This window comes from Eriocheir sinensis, chromosome 15 (assembly GCF_024679095.1).
Source record: "Eriocheir sinensis breed Jianghai 21 chromosome 15, ASM2467909v1, whole genome shotgun sequence".
Taxonomy (NCBI): Eukaryota; Metazoa; Arthropoda; class Malacostraca; order Decapoda; family Varunidae; genus Eriocheir; species Eriocheir sinensis.
Genome location: NC_066523.1, coordinates 11822867 through 11848741, shown reverse-complemented (window position 1 = coordinate 11848741; position 25875 = coordinate 11822867). Strand labels below are relative to the sequence as shown.

At 44.5% G+C, this 25875-nt stretch overlaps 1 protein-coding gene across 2 annotated transcripts in view; it reads left to right on the top strand.

Moving 5' to 3' along the window:
- The window catches only part of LOC126998911 (enolase-phosphatase E1-like), a 51243-nt gene that overhangs the window by 12569 nt on the left and 12799 nt on the right, over positions 1-25875 (top strand). For both annotated transcript variants that reach the window (XM_050861152.1, XM_050861151.1), the window contains exon 3: positions 5431-5624. In XM_050861152.1, the coding sequence (XP_050717109.1) occupies positions 5431-5624 (194 nt within the window). The remainder of the gene's footprint in view (positions 1-5430; positions 5625-25875) is intronic.

Sequence of the window (25875 nt, the reverse complement as noted above, 5' to 3'; positions counted from 1 at the left end):
AAAAGTCGTTATTTCTAGTGTACCAGGATCAAACATGCCTTAGATACTCCATTTTACGGGGTAGGAATCGTATCAGTAAAATGTGCCGGAGTGGGAGTAAACTTGTTGGTGTAGCCTCTGAGTAGCTACATACAAGCAGGTGAGAGGGTCCGCGTTCTCACCTGCACGCCGGGGGGAAGAGTTGGGCAAAGCTGCGGGGACGTGTGATCTTGTTTGTCAGCAAGGTCACCGGCGATCGCGATTTAAATTATTCAGTGTTATGTCTAACAGCCTGTGATATATAAGTGTGTGTGTGTGTGTGTGTGTGTGTGAGAGAGAGAGAGAGAGAGAGAGAGAGAGAGAGAATCGTGTAAAATCCGCCCGGTTTCTGATAACATTTTTATCTGCTTATTCTTTATCTTTGCTCCATTGTATTGCGTCGTACCTCCTAGGGTGCAATAACAACACGATAGTCAATAGTCTCTCTCTCTCTCTCTCTCTCTCTCTCTTACACACACACACACACACACACAGTAGCGGATCCAGAAGGGGGGGAGGGAGCCACCTGGTCACGTGCCCCCCCCAAAAAATATTATCATTTTTAATAACGGAATTAATAATAATAATAATAATAATAATAATAATAATAATTATTATTATTATTATTATTATTATTATTATTATTATTATTATTATTATTATTATTATTATTATTATTATTATCATCATTATTATGAAAATGCATAAATGAATGTTTATCTTCTAGTTTGCATTAATATATGCGTTAAAGCTAAAAAGAAGAAAAAAACGTGAAATACTCCCCCAGAACTAGTATCTACACTACAGTTTATTCACGCTCTGCGAGTTTCGCCTCGCTGACTAGTCTAGTACGTGTATCGGCCGGGTCCTGGACAAGGGGAAGAGAGAGGCTCAGGCCCGTACCAAGAGTCACAAAGGTTTAGCGACGAAGATCACTAGCATTTTTGGAACGAAGGTCTGCGGGAGAGACGAAGGGAAGGCACGGTCTACCCCGTGTCTTCCCGCAGACCTTCGAGGAAAATGTTTATTTTCCAAATTTGGCGTGGCAAATAGTTACGGTTCAGTTAAAACAATCTGAGAAAATATTTTCCCTAATTGGAAAGTCATATATTATAGTTGCAGCGAATATATTTGTCTTGTTTACAACAACAGCACGCGCCTTCAAAGCACAGAGAAACCAGCCAGCAGGCGGGAACCTTCGTGGCTCACATTCTCCAACGATCTATGGTTTTTCAAATTCTTTCTCATTTCAGTTAAGACATCTGTGTCTGAAAGTGCAAACAAAGGGTATCTTAATAATTTACTGCATATAAATAACGATTTATAATGGAAAAAACATGAAATAATAAATAATAACTGTTGAATGCGATGCTAGCTAGGCTATTTCGAATATTTGGCTACCCATGTTATTTATACATGCAACATCAAAATTCCTTTTGTATAGACACTTGCAGAGTCGTATGCCACTTTATATCCCTTAATGAGATGAAATATGAGTATTTGAAAGGCTATAGATCTTTCGAGTATGATCAAACTATACTGTTTGATATACAAGTTGTTTCTTCGTGTCCTTGTATGGTATATTAGGGACGTAAATCTTCTGTTTGCAATTCATATACGATGGTTTGAGAATTTTTTGTATACGCAAACATTCAAATGATCTTCACGCAATCACAAACTCACAATGCGCAGGTGCCACATCAACGTTCATGAGTGGACAGACGGAATGAAACGGACAATATTATGGCTGTAATAGCACCATGGAGGTATTATACCTCCATGAATAGCACTGTGTGTTTGTATGTGTGTGCGTGCATTAGATCTGGTAGGTGAAAAGAAGGTTGCAGTGTGTGTATGTGCATTTACTTTTCCGAGCGACTTGTGGTAAGGATTGACGGCACGGTCTGAGGCCGTGATTACATTGTCGAAGGGAAGGTACGCAGCTCGACCTTCACGACTCTTGGTACGGGCCTCAGAGAGCTGCGACTGGTCCCTAGTGATGTACAAAGACTACCTCTTAAATCAGTGGTTCTCAGACTTCTTCACTTGATGCCCTGTTTTGACTTCCGAGAAATCCTCACGCTCCCCCATCCTTTGTTAAAATATATATATATAAATATAAATATATATATATATATATATATATATATATATATATATATATATATATATATATATATATATATATATATATATATATATATGAGTGTGTGTGTGTGTGTGTGTGTTTACATCTTCGCCTATGTCGCCTGTAGGCTTGTTTTGGAGGGGCCTGATAGTATGGCCCAGCCCGTTGTGGCGCAAGCAAATGTTTATAGTGGCGCCGTCTTGCATTGGTTCATGCTGCCCTCCGGAGCTCAACTTTAATCCTAGAATCTAGAGTCCGGGTTGATAGGTGGTCTTCTGGACAGCATGTGGGTAGTCTTAGGCCACTCGGCGGCGGCTGAAAAATCCCATCTCTGAACGCGGGGCCGTCACGCTATCCACTCAGCCGCCGCTTGTGTGTGTGTGTGTGTGTGTGTGTGTGTGTGTGTATTTATTTATTTATTTATTTAGTCATTGTTTTTGTCATAAAAAGAATGTGCCCTTTATGCTACTGTGAATTAAATTAGTTTTAATGTACCAATGAGTTCCTCCAAAAAAAAAGTAGCTTAATGTTATGTAACACATTACTGTGGCTCAACACTTGACAAAGAATTTTTCATTTGTCTTTTTATTTACCAAAGCACTGCTAATACAAATTACATCGAGTAAGTAAACTCAAGAGCAAAAGTTTTCTTCTCCTCCAGCCTCTCTTCCACATTCATCTCACAAATAAAACTAATGAAGCTCCTTTTATAACCTATCATATTTTACAATTACAATATGGAGGACAGGCTGGGATGGGAAAAATTTGTAACCCAGACTAGTCTACAATGTCTGCGTAATAGAGTAACACTCGTAGGTAAAGTGGGGAGCATGCGATATTGCTGCGCGTTGCATCGGTGCTCATTTACGTCTCCTTGACCTTTTGAGCCTGTGGTGGACTCCTATCCACTTGCCCGGGGACACATGGCCCTATGCCGTCCGGATTCCCACAATTTACTATTTCCAAATTTCCCCAGGTACCTATTCATCGACCAACCCGAAAGCAAGGATGAACAGGAGCCATAGCAGGGTGGGCTGTGCGCCGAAGGCACCTAATCGGACTCGAACCGATTCCCCGAGGAGTGGTAGGCGGTCACAGAAACCACTTAGCTACGGAGGCGCAGTCAGGTGTGGATCATTAGACTGAATGATGTTACTGTGTATTCCAAGAAGTGCTGGGATCATGCTTTAACACACCCACGTACGTTGTTATAAGATAACAGCTTTCCGTGCTTGAAGTTTTGCCTGATCACATGAGACGATGGTTCAGTGATGACTGACGGTACAGCATCATTACAAGAGAGTATAGTACAGCCAATTTTGCTGCACGTGTTCACTACTCATTACTCCACCATCGGGACCTGTCTTCACCCTTCTCCTGTATTGCATTTGCATTTGTAGATTCATCTTGATTTCAATTATGCTTTTTTCATACTTAAATCGATTTAAAGATGTATTAAAAAATTTATGATTTATTTAATTATTTTCTATCTCAACCGTGACCTGGAGCCGAAAATCGGGAAGGAAAATAAAGAGACAACCCGTGGTGAATCGTTACTAAATCATCTACAATTGTCCCCAATTTGAACTACAGAAGTCTTCTACAAATTCTTATACATTTATTCATCCATCTTTATGTATCATCTCGACAAAGTGATCTTGAGCCGATGACAGGCAGGGACGTGAAGTCCGCCAAGTGCCACCTCGCCTTGGAGCATCAATGAATATCAAGTGCAGCGGCGGCGGCCACGACCCTGGAGCGAGTGTATGCTTGGCGGCGCTGCGTCCTTACTACTGCAGCCAGACTGTGATGTGCTCACAGCTTCACGGACTTAATAATAGAGAGATAAGCAGATACGTGGGCTGTGAGATGGATGATTAGTCTGGTAGAGGGACAGATGTATTAGTAGATTAATGGATAGGAAGGTAGACAGACTGATTGGTTGATATATAGTTGGCGGACTTCACGTCCCTGCCTGTCATCGGCTTAAGATCACTTTGTCGAGATGATACATAAAGATGGATGAATAAATGTATAAGAACTTCACTTAAAGAGTCTAGTGCAATGGCTCCAGAGAGTAAAAGCGGGCTTTAAAATCACACACACACACACACACACACACACACACACACACACACACACACACACACATACTTAAAGAGTCTAGTGCAATGGCGTACAATGACGTAAGTTATATTGGTAGATATGCAGAGTAACTAATCGACTGAAATATAGAAAACTGTATATACATCCACTGACATGTACTTAAAGTGATAGGTGTATGTGAACAAATTTACTCAGTGATAGATAAATGGACAGACAGATGATAGAAACGGTGGTATATACGTATATACCTCTACGCAGTGGTGGGCACCGCTAACCGAAAAGTTAGCTTCGCAAACTGATAATCCACTAACTAAAAAAGTTAGCTTCGCTTACGCTAAACCGCTAAACTGATAAAGAAATTAGTGGAAGCCACCGCTAACCGCAACCTTTTTTTATATGGAATTAGCTTCGGTTTAGTATTTTGGCTCTTAAACCCTTAAAAACAGACCCAGTAAAATGAAATTTCAATATGTTGTAGCTTTGATATGGAGCTCTCTAGAAAGGTATAGCATGCCAAAATCAAATGATAAAGGTGTAAACAAATAAACAAATAATATTCAATGCATTACCCCAAAAACTTTCCCTAGTAAATGTCCAATTACCCTACTTTAGGATGTAAATTACCGTCTGGGTGGTTACGCGGCATGCACCGCGTTCCTCCCTTGGGGTATATCCCCAACGAAATACAAAAAAAAAAAAAAAAAAAAAAAAAAAAAAAAATAATAATAATAATAATAATAATAATAATAATAAATAAATAAATAAAAAATACCCAAAAGTGGAATTCCCGGAATTATTGCGCCATGCGGCTCAACTGGTGCTGTGTCTGCCCACAACAGACAAGAACACACCTGTATGAATTTTTTAGTGGAATTTAAGTTAGCGGAGAAGGAACTACATTTAGCGAAAGCTAATTGGTCCTCTGTTTCCAAAATTAGCGAAAACGCTGATCAGATAACGAAAAAGTTAGCTTCGATAATTAGCGGTTTGTGGATTAGCGGAATCGTGCCCATCACTGCAGGCTGTACGTGTACATGTGTTTCTTTTCTCTCTATCAGTGAATGTTCCAGGGTCTGCTCAGAGGCACGAACAAGGCCAAAACAACGCCGTAGTTCATACATTCATACCACAACAAATTACTCTGCCTTACCCAACAAACCATTATGCTTCGCCTTTAGATCGAGGAGGATGTGACAGCGGGCGTGTCTGGGAGCCAGCCGCTGCCGAGCACTGATGACCGGAAGGAGGTGATCGCGGCCTTGGTGGCCAACGTGGAGGCCATGATGGACGGCGACAGGAAAGTGGGACCCCTCAAGACCCTCCAGGGACACATGTGGCGCCGGGCCTACCAGGAGGGCTCCGTGACGGGACAGTGAGTACATATATGACTTTACCTTTCATATATGATATAGCTCACGTATGAGGCGCCCGGATGAGAAGTGGCGTAAGGGACAGGAGCCATGGTTTTCTGTTTTGCATTGGGAAAGGCCGGCTACACCTCCCGGGATGAAAACAAGATTTAAGTCACAAGGGAAAAAGTGACCCTCAGTACATTAAATACAACTTCGGTTTTCCCTTGCAATTTGTTTCTTGTTCTTCCTGGGATGTGTTACCTGGCCTTCCCTGTGCAAACTAGAATAACTGACCTCATTTCTTACGCCCCTCCTCCTCCAGCCGCCTCGTATGTGCATGTGTCTGTTGACGCGGCTGTGACAGTCTACGTGGCTGGATGACTGACGTCTACATGTTCTCCCACATGCTGCTGAGGGAGAAAGTCTTCGTAAGGTTTAAATACAGATTTAGACCCTTGGATGTGCATGGCTGCCTGACGTCTGCATGATGTCCCGCGGGTGGCGGGTGTAGGGGAGGGGGGAAGATTGATCATCGTTTGGTCATGCTCGTAAAGGGCGTCGAGTCTTGCCAGAGTCAAGGTTGCCCGTCTTGCCCTACTAGAGTTGCGACGGTGGTTGTGAATGTGTTGGTATATGGCCCGTAGATGATTAATAGCTATGTGGGAATATGGAGAGAGAGAGAGAGAGAGAGAGAGAGAGAGAGAGAGAGAGAGAGAGAGAGAGAGAGAGAGAGAGAGAGAGAGAGAGAGCATATGTTTTTGTGTGTCCAGTCGTGAAAGTTCCTCTGCCTACTTGGTTTAGTTTAGCTCCATCACCATCTGTAGACATTCAAAGACAGTAGGACAAAGGGAGCAGCACAGGTGGGCAGTGACAGGTTGACAGAGGATGGTGGATTGGGACTAGGTGGGAGGAGGAGGGTGACAGGAGAGGCGCGACCACCACCGAGTTCCGTGAGTGAGCCGTGACGTCACCGCCGCTAATCTCGTCAAGGGAGGGACAAGCGATAGACTCCCCTCCCCCCACTCACCCCCGTGACTCACCGTCCTCATCACCCCTCATCAACATGGCCACTCTGGGTGATGTTGCGCTGATGTTCTCCACCATTTGTTCTGTATTCACTCCGCCCCATTAGCTTTCTCATTGTCGTGTTGTAAGACATTTAAGTTATGTCTATCTGTCTATCTACTGTCCACGTCAGTCTTCACCAGCATGGCCAGTGTGGGTGTTTGTGTTGCTCTTGTATTGCTTCCCTCCAGCACGTGTTTTCATTCTGCCTGAGCACCTTGTTAAACGTGTTGTGGTGGGAAACATTTAGGCCCACATTCTCAAATACTTCGGGGCTTACACACACACACACACACACACACACACACACACACACACACACACACACACACACACACACGCACACATTTCGTAAGGCTTTCGTAGAGAGTATGAGTATTTCCACAGGTAGTTTTTGAGCTTAGTGATAATTTGACAAGGCTTCTGGATCATGAACATAAAAAAGACTCGTGTGAACCCGACTGATCTCCCTTGTGACCTTTGGAAATATTTGTTGTGAAAGCCGAAAGCGTCTGAGAATACGGGTTTACATACATACATACATACATACATACATACGTACATACAAACATTAGAGGAATATAAAGAAGAAACATGGATTAGAAAAGGGGAACACACACACACACACACACACAAAACCCCTCCCCCCCCCCTCCCCCACACACACAATTAAAATCATGAATCTATTACCCTTATCTAGTCAGGGGGGAGGGGAAGGTGCAAGCCGATAGACTCAACCAGCCTCCGCGGACTCGAGCACCCCTCCCGTGCCGCTCTCCTCTCCTTCCCCTCACCAGCATGGCCAGCGTGCATGAGTGTGGCGTTGCAGTGCTGTCCTCCATTACCTACTTTCACCTAGCCAGGCCACCTCGTTAAACGCTGCGGTGTGAAACATTTTAAAACATGTATTGATAACCCTTATCTAATGATGATATGCGAGTGTGCACTACCTGTTCCCATCACCCATCAACAGCATAGTCGAGATGTGTGTGGCGTTACAATGCTGCTCCAATTACCTGTTTCCACCCTTCCTCACGCCCTTGATAAACGTAGCAGGGTGCGGCATTATAAACATATCATTACTACTTATATCTGACGCTCATATGCAAGCACGCTATCCCTCTCATTCAGTGATAGCTCAAGTATAGGTATAGGTTTCACTGTCTCATTAGATCACCACCAATGCCTACACTATATAGATATGTTTAGGGTACTTTCCAGTGGTCACTTCATTCTCGGTCACAGCGTGTGGCTCTATCTTATCCCGTCTACAGTGCAAGTAAACCTCCCTATACGTTCGGCCTTTCCCCGGATATTGAGCTGGGATCAAGTCCGCCTTAAAATTATTTATAAATGATATTGATTTAGCGCGTTTCCTGCTCAGTGGTCCCCTCATTCTGGACCATAGTTGGAGCCCGTGCTGTATATCGTCTTTTTTTTTTTTTTTACGGTAACGGAAATAGTTCAAGGGGGAAAAAGCCGCTAAGCACTGCTCCTTTAAAAGAAAATATAATTGAATGGGTGTTAAAATAGGTTTAATTTACTTATCCTGCATTCGTCTTTTCCTCGCAACACTGGACCTGACTCATGTCTCCCCCTACAATTTATGAATGAGATTGATTTAGATTATTTTCCAAAGGTCCCTCACTCTGAAGTTTGTCAGTATGTCATCTGCCTACGTATTCAGAATATACGTAATTTCCCCTATCGTTTTTTTTCTTCTTTTTTTTCCGTCGCATAGCTATCATATGGTTAGGCTCAGCGTAAACTTGTGGCTCTAATATATTCCATCTTCTGATAATGTTTCAAAATGTATGAAATTTTATTTGCATTCCTGCGACTTGAGCCCTTGCAACAGAGGATCAAAAGACCTCAGGAGCTGAACCATATCCTTCTTTGGGGCAACTTTTTCAGTCACACTTTATGGAAGCATCGTGGTACGGACGTTTTTTTAATCTTTTATTTATCTATCTATCTATTTATTTATATATTTTGACCTTTTGTCTCCCTAACCATGGAGAAAATTTAATCGTCGTTTCCCCGCATACTGAACTCAACTTATCTCCGCGGGTCTTAGGGTCAACTTGTCTATTATGTGACTCGACCATACATGCAATCCATTAAAATACATACATAATTTCCCCTTTTAGCACCAGTGCCGCCGCGTGCCGTCACGAAGGGCATCCGGTCTTTATCCCCGAGCCACAACCTCCAAACAGCGACCCCTTATCAACATGGGTAAAGGCTGTCCAGTCGAAGAATTTCCTCTTGTAGTTGCCCTTCTCCGTACACTGAACTGGAATCATGCCCGCGGCTCTTGCTTGCTTGGGTGGGCCGGCCCGACGCAAAACTTGGCACCGCTCTCCCTCCGCGCTAGAACGGTGCGGTACCCCTGGCCCCGCCGCTCAGCATTCCTGGTGCCGCCTGTGTGGTGCATGCTGAACGGCGGAGCGGAGGGCGCGGCGGACCGGGTGGGGCAGGATTGGTGGAAGATAGGTTATTGACCACCCGATAAAAAACACATTACAATCTTATTTTTTGCTAGTTCACACAAAAAGTAAAAACAGTAAAACACAAGTTACCATATTGTCTCGTGCAGCGTCGAATCTCAAGTCTATGCGTTCGAGTGTGAAATAAATTGAAGCACCCGCAAATAGTAGTAGCAGTAGTAGTAGTTGTAGTAGTAGTAGAAACCCCTTAAAAATGTATCAATGTGTCAATGGCAACCCCTAAAACTTATCCTTATAGAGAACCAATCGTTGAAAATAAAAATCAGCTTACACATGTATACACCACACGATAAAAACAAGCGAGATTTCCTAAACCTACATCTTGAAATGACCGTATATATACTCCTGTCCACATTTGCTTTTAACACTGCCAATAGGAGCACAATAACCTACACACAAGAAGCAGGGAGACGACACCACCACCACCCCATCCATGTCACACCCTCCCGACGCCTACCCTGCCGGCACCACCACCACCCCATCCATGTCACACCCTCCCGACGCCTACCCTGCCGGCACCACCACCACCCCCCACCCAACTCATACCTTCCTTGCACCTACCCTGCCGACACCACTACCTCCCCACCCATCTCACACCTTCCCTGCGCCTACCCTGCCGACACCACCACCACCCCACCCAACTCATACCTTCCTTGCACCTACCCTGCCGGCACCACTACCCCACCCAACTCATACCTTCCTTCCACCTACCCTGCCGACACCACCACCACCCCACCCAACTCATACCTTCCTTCCACCTACCCTGCCGACACCACCCCCACCCCACCCAACGCATACCTTCCTTCCACCTACCCTGACACCACCACCACCCCACCCAACTCATACCTTCCTTCCACCTACCCTGCACCCTGCCGACACCACCACCACCCCACCCAACTCATACCTTCCTTCCACCTACCCTGCCGACACCACCACCACCCCACCCAACTCATACCTTCCTTCCACCTACCCTGCCGACACCACTACCACCCCACCCAACTCATACCTTCCTTCCACCTACCCTGCCGACACCACTACCACCCCACCCAACTCATACCTTCCTTGCACCTACCCTGCCGACACCACCACCACCCCCACCACCCCCCACCCAACTCATACCTTCCTTGCACCTACCCTGCCGACTCCACCACCACCCCACTCAACTCATACCTTCCTTCCACCTACCCTGCCGGCACCACTACCCCACCCATCTCACACCTTCCCTGCGCCTACCCTGCCACCACCACCACCCCACCCATCTCACACCCTCCGTGCACCTACCCTGCCGACACCACCACCACCCCACCCAACTCATACCCTCCTTGCACTACCCTGCCGACACCACCACCACCCCACCCAACTCATACCTTCCTTGCACCTACCCTGCCGACACCACCACCACCCCACCCAACTCATACCCTCCTTGCACTACCCTGCCGACACCACCACCACCCCACCCAATTCATACTTTCCTTGAACTACCCTGCCGACACCACTACCACCCCACCCAACTCATACCTTCCTTGCACCTACCCTGCCGACACCACTACCACCCACCCAACCATACCTTCCTTGCACCTACCCTGCCACCACCACCACCCCACCCAACTCATACCCTCCTTGCACTACCCTGCCGACACCACCACCACCCCACCCAACTCATACCTTCCTTGCACTACCCTGCCGGCACCACTACCTCCCCACCCATCTCACACCTTCCCTGCACCTACCCTGCCGGCACCACCACCACCCCACCCAACTCATACCTTCCTTCCACCTACCCTGCCGGCACCACTACCCCACCCATCTCACACCTTCCCTGCGCCTACCCTGCCGGCACCACTACCTCCCCACCCATCTCACACCTTCCCTGCACCTACCCTGCCGGCACCACTACCTCCCCACCCATCTCACACCTTCCCTGCACCTACCCTGCCGACTCCACCACCACCCCACCCATCTCACACCTTCCCTGCACCTACCCTGCCGGCACCACTACCCCACCCATCTCACACCTTCCCTGCGCCTACCCTGCCGGCACCACTACCCCACCCATCTCACACCTTCCCTGCGCCTACCCTGCCGGCACCACTACCTCCCCACCCATCTCACACCTTCCCTGCACCTACCCTGCCGGCACCATCACCACCTATCTCACACCTTCCCTGCCGGCACCACCACTCTTCCCAGCTTCACCATTGCCAGACTATCGTACTCAGAGCCTCGTATTTACCGGTTTCTGAGCCATAGCTATTGCCCAAAAACACCAATAGTTAACCATTTTAACGGTAACTATATATGAAGGCAGTTATTGGGGTCGAGGAGGCAGTTTTGGGGTCGGAAATCGGCAAACATAGGAGGCTTAGTACGTTGCCCAGCTTACCCCTACCCTATGCCTACCCTGCCACCCCACCCAGCTCACGTATTCCCAGAGTCTACCCTGCCGCTCCACCCCACAAACTCATGTCCTCCCTATGTCTTCCCCGCCGCCCCCTCCCCCACCCCTATCACGCCGTCACTGTGCCTTCCCTTGTCTCCCGTGCCACTCTTCGCCTCCTTCATTACATACCGTCTGTCTTCTGTCCGACTGACGCTCCCCAACGTTATCTTCGTCACTTTCTTCCCTCCCCGTCTGAATGCTTGCATGTAAACTTATTTGCTTTGTCTGGCCTCTGTTTGCTTTCTCTCTCTCTCTCTCTCTCTCTCTCTCTCTCTCTCTCTCTCTCTCTCTCTCTTTTGACCTAGAGCAAGGGAAACATCAAAGAGAAAGGCGGTTCAGGCGACTGCAGGCTCGGTCAGAGAGAGAGAGAGAGAGAGAGAGAGAGAGAGACCTGCCGAGTATGTCCGGACTCTGGACTTGTTCACAGCAGCAGGCGGTGGGCGACCTCCATCACTGCCTCCATCCACTCTCACTCATCACCCACTCCCTCACCAACCCCTTCACCGCCTTAGCCACGCACGCACCCTTTGTCACCGCCACCCATCCCTACGCCTCTCTCATGGTAGTTAATTGCTATTTGCCAGCCAATTGACAGTCTATTACGTAACCTTTATGCCATTCCCTCATGCCCTGATCACGTGCTGGACTCGTGATCGCCAGCCAGTACTCTCCGGATCTATGGACACACACACACACACACACACACACACACCGCCGTATTCCTTGCTGTGGTGGGGACTGTAACAAGTTCTGTCAGCGAAAAACTTCAGCCTGAGCAAGACGCGAACCTCGGCCTGACCGGTGGCATTCCAGTGTGTGTGTGTGTGCGTGTGTGTGTTCTCGTCTCGTAGTCGTCGTATTTACGTAACGGTGTTTTCTGTGGGCGAGGCGGATGTGTGTGTGTGTGAACTTTCCTCCCGTACTAGAATCTCTATCCAGTAATAGCACCCACGTCATTCACCGTAGCTGTTCCCCTCCCTCTTTATCTTCCCCTCCTCCTCATCCTCCCACTCTTCCTCCTCTTCCTCCTCCTCTTGTTGTCTTCCCCCATCGTCCTCTTGTCCTTCCCTCGACCACTCATCCTTGTCCTCCTCCTCGTCCCCAACTTCCTTCCTTTTCCTCATCCTTTTCCTTCTCGACATCCTTCCCCTCGTCATTTCCTCTCTTCCTTATGCCCTCCTCCTCTTCCTCCTCCTCCTTGTCGGGTCGCTTTCCTCTTGTATAAATAAAATAAAATCACCAGTATCATGACCGATGGAGATTAGACGCAAATTCAACCAAAATTAAGATAAACGTGTTCATTTCCTGTTTGTGTGCCAGGTAAATACACCGTATAAGAACTGTATTTTACTCGTTAGCCCCCTCCTCTTACTCCCCTTCTCAACTTCCCTTCTCCTCCTCCTACTCCTCTAGTTCTCCTCTCCTCCTCTTCCTCCTCATCCTCTATTCCCCCTCTCCTTTTCCTCCTCGACCTCCACCTCACTCTTTTCTCTTCCTCTTTTTCACCTCCTTTTCCTCCTCTTTCTTTTCTGCATCTTCTCATCTCCTCCACCTCCTTCTCCGTCCAGTCTCCTCCTCCCAACCTCCTTTTCTTTCCCTCTTCCTCCTTTATTTTCATCTTTTCTTCCCATCTCCTCTTCAATCTCCACCTCCATTTCTTCTTCTTCCTCACCTCCTTTTCTTTCCCTCCTCCTCGTCCTTTTCCATCTCTTATCATCTCCTCTACCTCCATATCTTCTTCCACTCTCTCCTCCTGACCCATCTTTTCCAATCTCCTTCTCTTCCTGACCTCCTTTACTTTCCCTCCTCCCTCCTTCCATCTTCTTTCTTCCCATCTCCCTTTCCTTAACTTTCCTCCTCCTCTTCGTCCCTTTTCTCCTCCTCCCGCGGCCTTACCTAATCACCTTTTCTTTCCCTTCTTTATATCCATCCTTTCTTCCCATCTCTTTCTTTTCTTAACTTTCCTCCTCCTCCTCTTTCTCCCACGACTCCACTTGATCTCTCCCCTACCTCCCCCCCCTACCCCCTTAATACCTGTGCTGTCCTCGCTATCTTATCAGGGAGACCAACCAGCCAGACTTATCTTGGCCTGACGCTGCTCCCTTGGCCACATCTCTCGCTATCATAATGGTCTGATTGGCTCCGCGTCCCCCGCTGCGTGTGTGTTGTCAAGTCAGGCCGAGGCTAGACTTTAAACTCGTGCTTGTCATGCCTAGTGGTTATCCTCGCTCTCTCCCTCTCTGATGATGGTGGTGGTGATGGTGGTGGTGGTAATAGTAAGCCAGTGGATGAATGGAGGAATGTATGAATTTATGTTTCCATGTGTGTGTGTGTGTGTGTGGTGGTAAGAGAGAGAGAGAGAGAGAGAGAGAGAGAGAGAGAGAGAGTATGTGTGTGTACTTGAAGGGACTATGAGAGTTGGGTTGCTGTAATACATGTTCAAAGACGGAGGAAGAGGAGGAGGAGGAGGAAGTGGGTGAAAGAGACGGGAGAGGCGGACTGCGGCGCCTTGCTTGGTGGAGGGAGGGGGGAGTGAAGTAAACTGTAAACTCATCCACCACCTCCTCCTCCTCCTCCTCCTCGACTCTAGCCTAACCCACCTCCATTCCCACCACCTTCACCTCCTCCTCCTCTTCCTTCTCCTCCTTCACTGCTCACTTACTCATCTCCACTACCACCTCCTCCTCCTCCTCCTCCTCCTCCAATACCCCCTAATAGCCACAATCTGCTGGTAGAAAAAAAAATTATAAATCCTTAACTATTTCTTACCTGCTTACCTGCTCACCTCCCACACCTTCGCCATGACGACTGAAGCTCAGTATTTCCCTCCCCCGCATCGCCCCCGTCACCGACACTCCCCTACTTATGGTTTACATCACTGAGCTGATCACTTAACTTAGATGAGACGTATTGTTATCCTGGATGCACGGACAGTAAGGGACATATTCTTAAACATTTCGACACCCAAGACTTTCGTAGGAATTTTAGGCCTTTACGTGGGTAGTTTTATGACCTGGTTGGTAGTTTAACCCTTCTTCTTCACGCTGGGCCAACAAGAAAACATGCATGGGTTGTTTTATTATGATCTTGGTGGTAGTTTAACCCTTCTTCTTCACGCTGGGCCAATAAAAACATGTATGGGTTGTTTTATTATGATCTTGGTGGTAGTTTGACCCTTCTTCTGTACACTGAGCCAACGAAAAACATGTATAGGTTGTTTTATTATGATCTTGGTGGTAGTTTGACCCTTCTTCTGCACGCTGGGCCAACAAAAAACATGTATGGGTTGTTTTATCATGCTCTTGGTGGTAGTTTGACCCTTCTTCTGTATGTCAGTAGTTTGACCCTTCTTCTGTATGTCAGTCCAAAAAAAAAAACGCACATTTGAATCCGACTGATTTCCTTTTTGGTCTTTGGGAATAGTTGATATAAGAGGTGAAAGTGTTTGAGAATACCATCCTACAAGCTCTCCTACACCTCTTCCCTTCTTTTATATGCCCAGCCATGTAGTGTATCAGTAATTTTTCTTTAATTATACGTATTTAATATTTCTTTGCTTCCCTATTATCTTTTCTTTTCTCATTTATCTTTTTTCAATGGTTTGCCTTTAATTTTGTGTGCATTGTTTCCTTTGCATGTATAGCTACTGATGGTCGATTATTTTCATTTTCTTCCTAATTCTTCTGTAGTTTATATTTTCTTCTACTCACTGTCTCCTGCTGTCAATTATGTTCCTCCCACACATTTTCTTCCTAATTCTTCTGTAGCTTATATTTTCTTCTACTCACTGTCTCCTGCTGTCAATTATGTTCCTTCTCACACATTTTCTTCCTAATTCTTCTGTAGCTTATATTTTCTTCTACTCACTGTCTCCTGCTGTCAATTATGTTCCTCCCACACATTTTCTTCCTCATTTTTTTTCCACCTGCTGTCAATTATGTTCTTCCCACACATTTTCTTCCTAATTCTTTTCTTTTTCCACCTGCTGTTAAGTATGTCCCTCCCACACATTTTCTTCCTAATTCTTCTTTATTTATTTTTTCACTTATGTCTCGTGCCACTGTTATATGTTCCATCCTAACGGTACTTAAAATAATCTAGCCTTACTTTAAATTTAAATCTGTTTCTTCTTTTGCACATATAATTATGATCGTTTATACCCATTTATTTTTCCTAGTTCATCTGTAGTTTTATATTCTGCCACTCGTTGTCTCCCGTCTGTTAGGATAAGTTTCATACTCACGGTAACTTAAACAATCTATCCTTAATTTCTCCCTAATCCATTTCTCCTTTTGTACAACTACTTATGATCGATTATTCCCAGTTTCTTCCTTATTCTTCTGTATTTCTTATCATCCACCCTCACTGTCTCCTGTTGGTTTATATATGTTCCTTACTTATATAACGATACTTTAAATAATCTAGTCATAATTTCGCTTATATTTCTTCTTTTGCACATATATTTATGATCAATTATTCCCATTTTCTTCCTAATTCTTCTGTATTTCTTGTCTTTCACTCTCTATGTCTCCTGTTGGTCAATTTGTGTTCCTAACGGTACCGACCTTAAGTTACCTAACTTTACTAACGGTACCGACCTTAAGTTACCTAGCCTTACTAACGGTACCGACCTTAAGTTACCTAGCCTTACTAACGGTACCGACCTTAAGTTACCTAGCCTTACTAACGGTACCGACCTTCAGTTACCTACCCTTACTAACGGTATCGACCTTAATCTAGCCTTACTAACGGTACCAACCTCAATATAACCTTACTAACGGTACCGACTTTAAATTTAGCCTTACTAACGGTACTGCCCTTAAGTAATCTAGCCTTACTAACGGTACCGACTTTAAATAACCTAACTTTACTAACGGTACCGACCTTAATTTAGCCATCCTAACGGCATACCAACTTTACAGTCGACTAACCTTACTATCGTGTCTATCGTTTCCATTACACACATATCATTTAAACTATCTTTCCCAATATATTTTTTCCTTCTTTTTATCTCCCTCCTCTCAGTGGTTTCCTGTATCTCTCTATCTGTCTGTTCATGTGTTTGTTTCTCAACGCTCTGGAGTGGTTTGTGTGTGTGTATGCGTCTTGCTGGGCCTCTCCATTCTATCAAGACTCTACTTCACTCTACATGTTGCAATACCACCGCGGCATTACGTAGATCATCAAAGAGATTTACATAGATTTACATAGAAAATCAGACCACACAGACCCCATGGTCCAGACTAGGTGGTCTGTCCTTAAACCTAAGTGATTTTACATTAATCAGATGGCTCCAAAACGTTGCTTTTCTACTCTAGTTAATATTAAGTTGAAGGAAGTGACGGTCGAGCTTGTGTTTAAAGGAGTCAATCGTGTTACACTGGACCACTGATGGTGGGAGCTTATTCCATTCTCGCACTACAACGTTGGTGAAGAAAAATTTGGTGCAATCTGAATTTACTTGTTTACATTTGAGTTTTGTGCCATTGTTCCTAGTTCGCAAAGTGTCATCGATCATAAACAATTTTGTTCTGTCTACATTCGTGAAACCATTAAGTATTTTAAAACATTCGATCAGTTTTCCTCGGAGGCGACGTTTCTCAAGAGAGAACATGTTAAGGGTGGAAAGCCTTTCTTCGTAGGATTTGTTGCGCAAGGAAGGGATCATTTTTGTTGCTCGACGCTGAACACCTTCTAGTTTAGCAATGTCCTTTGCATGGTGGGGAGACCAAAACTGTACCGCATATTCCAAGTGGGGTCTGACTAAGCTATTGTAGAGCGGAAGTATTACATCTTTATTCTTGAATAAAAGTTTCTTTTAATGAAGCCCAACATTCTGTTCGCTTTATTTGCTGCATCGATGCATTGATGTGAGAATTTGAGGTTTGACGCGATTTTAATCCCCAGGTCCTTAACGCATTGAACGCTTGTGAGTTTAACGCCGAGTATTTCGTAATCGAACTTCTTATTTTTTGTTCCAACTTGAAGGACCTGACACTTGTCTACGTTAAAGGGCATCTCTCATTTATCCGACCAAGCTGAAATTTTGTGCAAATCCTCTTGGAGGCTTTGCCTGTCTTCGTCAGTGAGAACCGAGTTACCAATCTTTGTGTCGTCTGCAAATTTACTAATGCGATTATTGAGTCCAACATCCACGTCGTTGATGTAAATAATGAAGAGCACTGGGCCAAGAACCGAGCCCTGAGGGACACCACTAGTGACCGGCCCCCACTCTGAGTTAAATCCGTCAATCACAACTCTTTGTTGTCTGTTGCTCAACCAATTCGCGATCCATTGGCTTACTTGACCGTCAATGCCTATTTGCTTTAATTTATAAAGTAATTTATGATGTGGGACTTTATCAAACGATTTCTGGAAATCAAGATAGACTACGTCTACTGATTTGGTTACGTCATAAATTGAGAAGAGATCGTTATAAAAGGTCAGTAGGTTTGACAGGCAGGATCTTTTGTTACGGAAGCCATGTTGTGAATCTCCAATTGATGAGTGGCTTTCGAGGTAACTCACAATTTTGTCTCTAATTATGCTCTCGAGTAGCTTACCTACAATTGAAGTTAGACTAATGGGTCGGTAGCTACCTGGTATTTTTTTGTCTCCTTTCTTAAAAATCATTGTCACGTTAGCCTTTTTCCAATCCGAAGGGACGATGCCTTGTCGCAAGGACATATTGAATACGGTAGTGAGGGAGGAGAGTATTTCGCTCTTTGTTTCTTTAAGCAGTATAGGATATACTTTGTCGGGTCCGGGACTTTTATTTGTTTTAAGTGAATGGAGAGCTTTAGGGACTTCATCGGTTGTTATTTCAAAATTAGGCAATGCATGCTCGAGATTTACATTAGTACTGGTGTTGGTGGTAGTGGGAGGAAGACAGTTAGTATTAAACACCGAGGAAAAGTAATTGTTTAAGAGGTTTGCAATGTGTTGGCTGTCAGTCACTAGTGCACCGTCGCTGTTTGTTAAAGGTCCAATACCACTTTTGATCGCCTTTCTGTTGTTTATGTAACTGAAGAAAGATTTCGGATTATTTTTACAGTTGGCTGCAATATTTTCTTCATATCTACTCTTTGTCTGACCTACTAGTCTTTTTACTCGTCGCCTGGCATCATTATAAAGTCTAATGTTTTCGGGCGTGCTTTGTTCTTTCTTTAACCTGTAAAACAATTTTCTTTCATTGACTGATTGTTTAATTTCGCTATTAAACCACGGTGGGCTTTTATTAGTGTTAATTCGCTTCTCGCACAAGGGGACGAATGTGTTCTGCTGAGTGAGTAAGTGATTTTTAAAGCTTAGCCAGGCTTCATCTACGTTGCCGCCATCTGATAGTTGTATTTCTGTTAGTTTTTGTTGGATTTCTACGAAGTTAGCTCTTTTGAAATTGGGCACCTTTACTTTATTTTCAGTCACTGATGATTGAGCTCTAATGTCGACGCGCACTAATTTATGATCGCAAGAACCGAGGTGTTCTCCTACCGTGACACTACTGACTAGGTTATCTTGGGTCGTTATAACAAGGTCAAGTATATTATTTTGTCGAGTTGGCTCAGAAACCATTTGGCTTAGATAATTTTCTTCTAGAAATTCGATCATTCTATGTGACTCGCCTTCTGTACCTGACAGTGTCGCCCAGTCGATATGGGGGAGGTTAAAGTCTCCTAATATCAGTGAGTCGTTGTTATTAAGTGACTGCCTTAAGACGCTGTACATTTCAAGTTCGTCATCGAGTGATTGCCCGGGAGGTCTGTAGGTGACAGATATATTTAAATTGACTTTTGCAATGTTTACTCGCACGCACAAATGTTCAACGTTACTGTTTCCCGGTGTTTTGTCAGTGGGTTGCAAATAGCTTTTGACATAAAGGGCGACGCCACCGCCTCTACGGTTTACACGATCTTTGTTGAAGAGTCTGTAGCCATCTATGTTGTATTCGGAACTTAAATCAATATATGTGGTGTCGATAAATGTTTCGGTTATAGCAATTATGTCAAAATTTTCTGTTAGAGCAAGACATCTCAGTTCATCAAATTTGTTTCTTAGGCTACGCGCATTGAAACTAAGGATTTTTAAGTTATCTAGAGGCTTGGTAATAGAGGTGGTGGTACTTGCGGGATCACGGTTACGGGTTTGTTGCGATGCACGGCGTCTATTTACACGGGCGGGGTGGAGGGACGTGGCTGTGAATCGTTTTTTGCTCGGATGACACGTACTGCGTCGTTGAGGAGCCTTCCGAATCTGGCTGCCCCGATGGGAGAAAGGTGCAATCCGTCCCTGTGAGAGAGAGAGAGAGAGAGAATGCGTGTGTGTGTGTGTGTGTGTGTGTGTGTGTGTGTGTGTGTGTGTGTGGAGGGGATGGAGTTCATACTAATGAGAAATAAGGTAGAGAGATGGACATACATACATACATATAGACAGACAGACAGACAGACCGGAATAGCCTCACACACACACACACACACACACACACACACACACACACACACACACACACACACACACACACACACACACCACAAGTAATCACGCAAGCTAAGAGTCATGCACGGAAAGACAGACGGACAGGCAGACAAACAAACAAACAACAGGTGTAGGCAGCGTCGAGAAGTAACCCCCCCCCCCTCCCCGTCAGTCCTGTCAGCCAACCACACACTCTGCACCTCCACCTCCACCGGTTCTCCACATTGACTCTCCGCACCTGTAGCCCGGCACAGGTGTTTAGATAATCACCTCCTCTACTCCTCTAGCCCTCCTCTCCTCCACTCCCCTCCTCCTGTTCTCTTTCCTCGTCTGATTCTTCATGTTATAGTTCCCTCTCCCCACACACATTACACCCTCCATAGTGTACATTGTATTTTCTTACTAAATATAGGCAATCTAAATAAACTCTGTAATATTGCAAGATTATATAACTTGAAGAAGCACGTAAGCAGCCGTGTGACTTTTTTTTAATGAAAGTTTGAGATTAGTTTATTTTAAGTCGGTGAATAGATGACGTCTGGTACAGATGTATGAGAGTGAAAAGGAAAGGTTTTAAAAGAGTACATTCATAGGAAGGTTGACGTGTGTGGGGGTGGAAGGGGGTTGGTGCTGTGGGTGGTTGAGTTTGTACATGGTGAAGTGGTTGTGGATATGGGTGGTTGGGTTTGTGGCTGGCGGGGTGGCTGTGAATGGAGGTGGTTGGGTTTGTGGGTGGTGGGGTAGTTGTGGATGTAGGTGGTTGAATTTGTGGGTGGCGAGGTGGTTGTGGATGGAGGTGGTTGGGTTTGTGGGTGGTGGGTATATAGGTTGTTACTGTAGGTAGTTGGTTGGGTTTGCGGGTGGTGGAGTGGTTGTGGATGGAGGTGGTTGAATTTTGTGGTGGAAGATGGTTGTTGCTGTAGGTGGTTAAATTTGTGGGTGTTGGGGTGGTTGTGGATGTAGATGGCTAGGTTTACGTACCGGAAATCAGTGTTCCTTAAGGTAATAAAGGAAACGCGAGACATTCTGTTCTTTAGGAAACGCTCAACTCTCAAAATAGGTCCCTTTAAATTTGTTACCGAATGAAGGCTATATAAGGCAGAACGAGGCGATGCTAACGGAATGTTCTAATTATAACCCTGAAAATATTCTTCAAACCTATAATCAAACCAAACCAGTGTAAGTTAATAGTTCGTTTAAAATTCTACGACTTGAAAATTATTACGTTTATAGATGCGAGTAGGCCGAATCGGATCCTCAGCACTGATGATTAAATATTAATATGTTTTTAATAAGGTGTTAGTATGCGTGGCCTTGCGTGAGCAACGAAAGGTGTTTATACAGACACTCTAATGCTCTGAACGGTTCGCCTATGTGAAAATGTTTCCTTATAACTTTAGTATCTTGCTAAGTTATATTTGACGCGTGTTCTGAGAAATACTGACGAACGCATATCTATCCAGAGCCTTCAGAATGCTTAAAACGGTTTGCTTGGCAATATTCACACCATTTCATTAACAAAATTTAACGACATTCACAACATTTAACATGCTTTTTCTTAGGCGGTGAAGATAATAAAATAACAACGGGCATCGATACAGAGCCTTCTTAATGCTGAGGACGGTTGGCATATCGTAGAATGCTCCTTTTTTTCTTTAACATCCAACATTTTACATGAATCTATTGAGATCCACTTTTAATGTATCCTGCATGTTTTGGACATTTTTCCATTGCTTTTTGGTCTGTCTCCTCTTACAGCAAAAATAAATATAACCGAGATATACCCAAATCAGTATCATGTATATGCGCCAAAACCTGAATTTTTAAGAAGCAGCAGCAGGGCATTGAACCAGACGAGAACGAACGGTACACGTGGACATCTGACACACCTCTTCGCGGAGCCAGCAAACTTCCTGCCTACGAACACGTGTCGCTTCCATCCACGTACAAACACATGTTGTCTATACGGCCCACGTGGGGAGAACGCGGAATGGGTCTGCGGAATGGCGCACGGATGGCAGACAGACAGACACCTTGGCCAACCCTCCCCGTTGACGCACGGAAGACAGACAGACAGACAGACAGACACCTTGGCCAACCTTTCCCATTTACGCACAGGAAGACAGACAGAGAGACAGACATCTAGACCAACCTTCCCATTTAACCAAGGAAGGCAGACAGACAGACACGCTGCAGGGCCAACCCTTCCCATATGACGCACGGAGACACCTTGGCCAACCCTTCCCATTAGATTTCCATGCACTCACAGGAAGACCAAAACGGAGGAAAGATTAACGATGAGCAAGTGTGTGTGTGTATGTGTGTGTGTGTGTGTGTGTGTGTGTGTGTGTGTGTGTGTGTGTGTGTGTGTGTGTGTGTATTCGTTCTTTCGTTCTCCATGCAGTCTTAACTTTGTGTGGGATGAACACGCATGCAAGAGAACAGTTCACCAAGCTATAGTGGATCGAGGCGCGGGCGGGGACGGGCGGAGGTGTTAATAGACTGGACTTTATAGGTGAACCAGTGTGTATAAGAAACTGAAACCGGGACAGGACAGGAGCGTGGGCTTGGGAAAAGGTGAAGGGGAAGGAACTGAACACGGAACAGAACGAGGAATAAAGAAAAGGCTCACAGCAAGGACGAGGGCAAAGATGGCAGGACAGGGGAGTGGAAGAAGACATTTTGTGAAGAATAGGTAAAGGATAGAAGAAAAAAAAGAAGGAAAGCAGTGTTAGTGAAGATAGCCAGAAGGTAGAAGAAAATAAGAAAGAAAGCAGCAAGTTAGTGAAGATAAGTAGAGGGCAGAGGAAGAAAAAGCAGAGATAGGGAAGATCGGTAAAAGACAGAAGAAAAGAAGAAAGAAAGCAGAAAGTTAGTGAAGATAGCTAGAAGATGGGACAGGGACAGGGAAAAAAAAAGGTGAATAAATTGAAAATGAAAATATGCATGACAAGGAGGAAGGAAAGAAAAATAACGAAGGAAGTGAGACAAAGAAAAGCTTGACGGAAGGAAGCTGAAGAAAGGACCAGACGGGAATAAGTGATAGAACAAAAAGAACATAGACAGGGACAGACAGCTCGATAAAGGAGAGAATAAAAAAAGAACGTGTTTCCTGCCTCATCCTCATGACAGGAAAGCCTTCGTCGGAGGATACAGAACAGCAAGAGCGTTTCCTTACCTCTGGGGAATGACGTTTTATTTACTTATTTATTCATTTATTTACTCATTTCATTTATTTATTTGGCCTTTATTTTTAGAGAGAGAAAAAGCTTACGTAAATATTCTTATCAGATTTAGTATTAAAGAAAGAGAGATTTACTTTTATCAGATTATTAGGGGAATTAGATTAGGTATTTATTATTGCAACACAGATAGATGAATGTGGCAAGCTAGTTTTTTTTTTTTAAGTATATATTTACATGCACGGGGTAAAGATGTTGCTCCATAATCTTTCTCCGTCGCCTCACCGTCACATGTACCCTACCCAAAGCTCCCTTCCCCGTCTATTCACCTTTCCTTTGCCTCGCCGTCAGTAAGAAGAGGCCTGGTGTTGGCATGATGTGGGTGTTCGGTTTCAGTGGTGCTTCAACATTCACCATAATCTTAGTATTCGGGGTTTTTTTCTTCGTTTTTTTTTCTTCTGAACTGTAACTGTAATAACAACAACAATTACTCCTCCCTCTCCTCTTCCTCATTCTACTCCTTCTACCACTATTACTTTTGCTACCACTACTACCACTACAACAACTACTACTACTGCCGCTGCTACTTCTACTACTACTACTACTACTACTACTACTACTACTACTACTACTACTGCTACTACTGCTGCTGCTGCTACCACTACTACTATTATTATCAGTACTACTACATCTGCTCCTGCTGCTGCTGCTACTGCAATGGATGATACTACTACTACTACTACTACTACTACTACTACTAATAATAATAATAATAATAATAATAATAATAATAGCATCACCAATTCACCACCAACAACAAAAAACAACAATGATATTAACATATATTTTTATTCATAAGCATAATACCGAAAAAAATGTTCCTCTAATTAAGTGTATAATATCGGGGTTATTTCTGCTCGTGATGGAGGTTGCTATTTTGAATGATAAGAAACTGTAATTATGTTTTCCCTTCTCACTATTATTATTATTATTATTATTATTATTATTATTATTATTATTATTATTATTATTATTATTATTATTCGTAATAGTCGTAGCAGTAGTAGTAGCAGTAATAGTAGTATTAGTATTAGTAGTAGTTGTAGTTTTGTTGATTGTAATAGTGTGTGTGAGTGAGGGTGGACACTAGGAAAACTCGAGATAAATGTTCAACAGGCAACAATTGGTCACAATTATGAGTAGTTTAATCTGTTTCTTCTGCGGCAATAGTCCGTGAGATTAGATAGCAGTAGTAGTCGTAGTAGTAGTAGCGGAAATAGCAGTAGTAGAAGTAGTGGTGGTGGTGGTGGTAGTACTTGGGTTTTGGTATCATTGTCGTGATAGCAGCAACAATAGACACCATCAAGGCCGTTAAAGATAGCCGTAGTGGTCCTTCATAGGAAGCCAGCTAGAAACAGGTTGCTGGTGGCCATTCCGTCCCGTCCCTTCCCGTTTAGATCAGTCCGGTGCACCCGAGGAACGCCAGGACGCTCGCCGGCCGCCTCCTCTCCCCGTGGCTCGTCTCATACGTAACCCTCAGACGCCGCCCTAATCATCTGCCTATCACCTCCCCTCCCCCCTCAAGCCCGCATCAGCGTCTCCCACCGATCAAGGTCGAGGACGTGGGCAAGGTCGTGGGCATTACGTACAAGGGACAGACACTCCAGGCCGTATCCATGTCTGTCTCACGGCGCTTCTTGCTGATGCTCCCGTTACCGCTTATCTTCTGGCTTTGTTGGGAAGTTGGGAACGTGTCTAGTACTTAGGAATCAATAGTTACAGAAGGTAGAGGATAATGAAAAAAAATATAAGGATAAGAAAATTGAAGTGTCAAGAAAAATGACCTGTATTCCTCTTTCAGTAATGGTCAGATCTTGGAATGGTTTTGATAGGGAAGGCTTACTGGGAAAGTGTGGTGTTGTTAGGTGAAAATATGTGTTTGATAAGTAAAGGTAAATGTAACTCCTCTACAAATCATTCTGGTCTCTCTGTTTTGGAACTTTTTACGATACACTGTTTGCATGAGTGGTGGCAGCGGGCATCTTTGTTTCCTCCTTTTTGTCCTTGAGCTGCCTCCTTTCCCGTAAGAAAATGCCGACAAAATGCTGTTGAGTGAAAAGATAATGTTAAATAAGGGAACTCTTTTACTAAACACTATTCACAGGAGCATCAGCAGTGGGCATCTTTGTGTATTGTTTTGTTTTTGTTTTCCTTGAGCTGCCTCCTTTACTGTAAAAAGAAAATGCTATTGGGTGAAAAGAAAATACTAAATAACGATGTATGAACCCCTTGCCTCCCAAAGAAATTAAGAAAGATGCTGTTTTGTCCTCTTAATTCATGTTTTTTGAAGTTCTGTTAAGAGTTTCAACTTATCCTGCGGACTGATATTTCTTCCTGCTTGTAATGGTGTGTACGTGTGTGGTGATGCAATGATGATGGCTGTGGTGAAGGGGGTAGTAGTTATCAGGGTCGTGGTGCGTGGTGGTGGTGACGGTGGTGGTGGTGGTGGAAGTGGTGGAGGAATACGTCTGTGTCTCTTACGCAACCCCTGCATTAACCTGTTTCTCTCTCTCTCTCTCTCTCTCTCTCTCTCTCTCTCTCT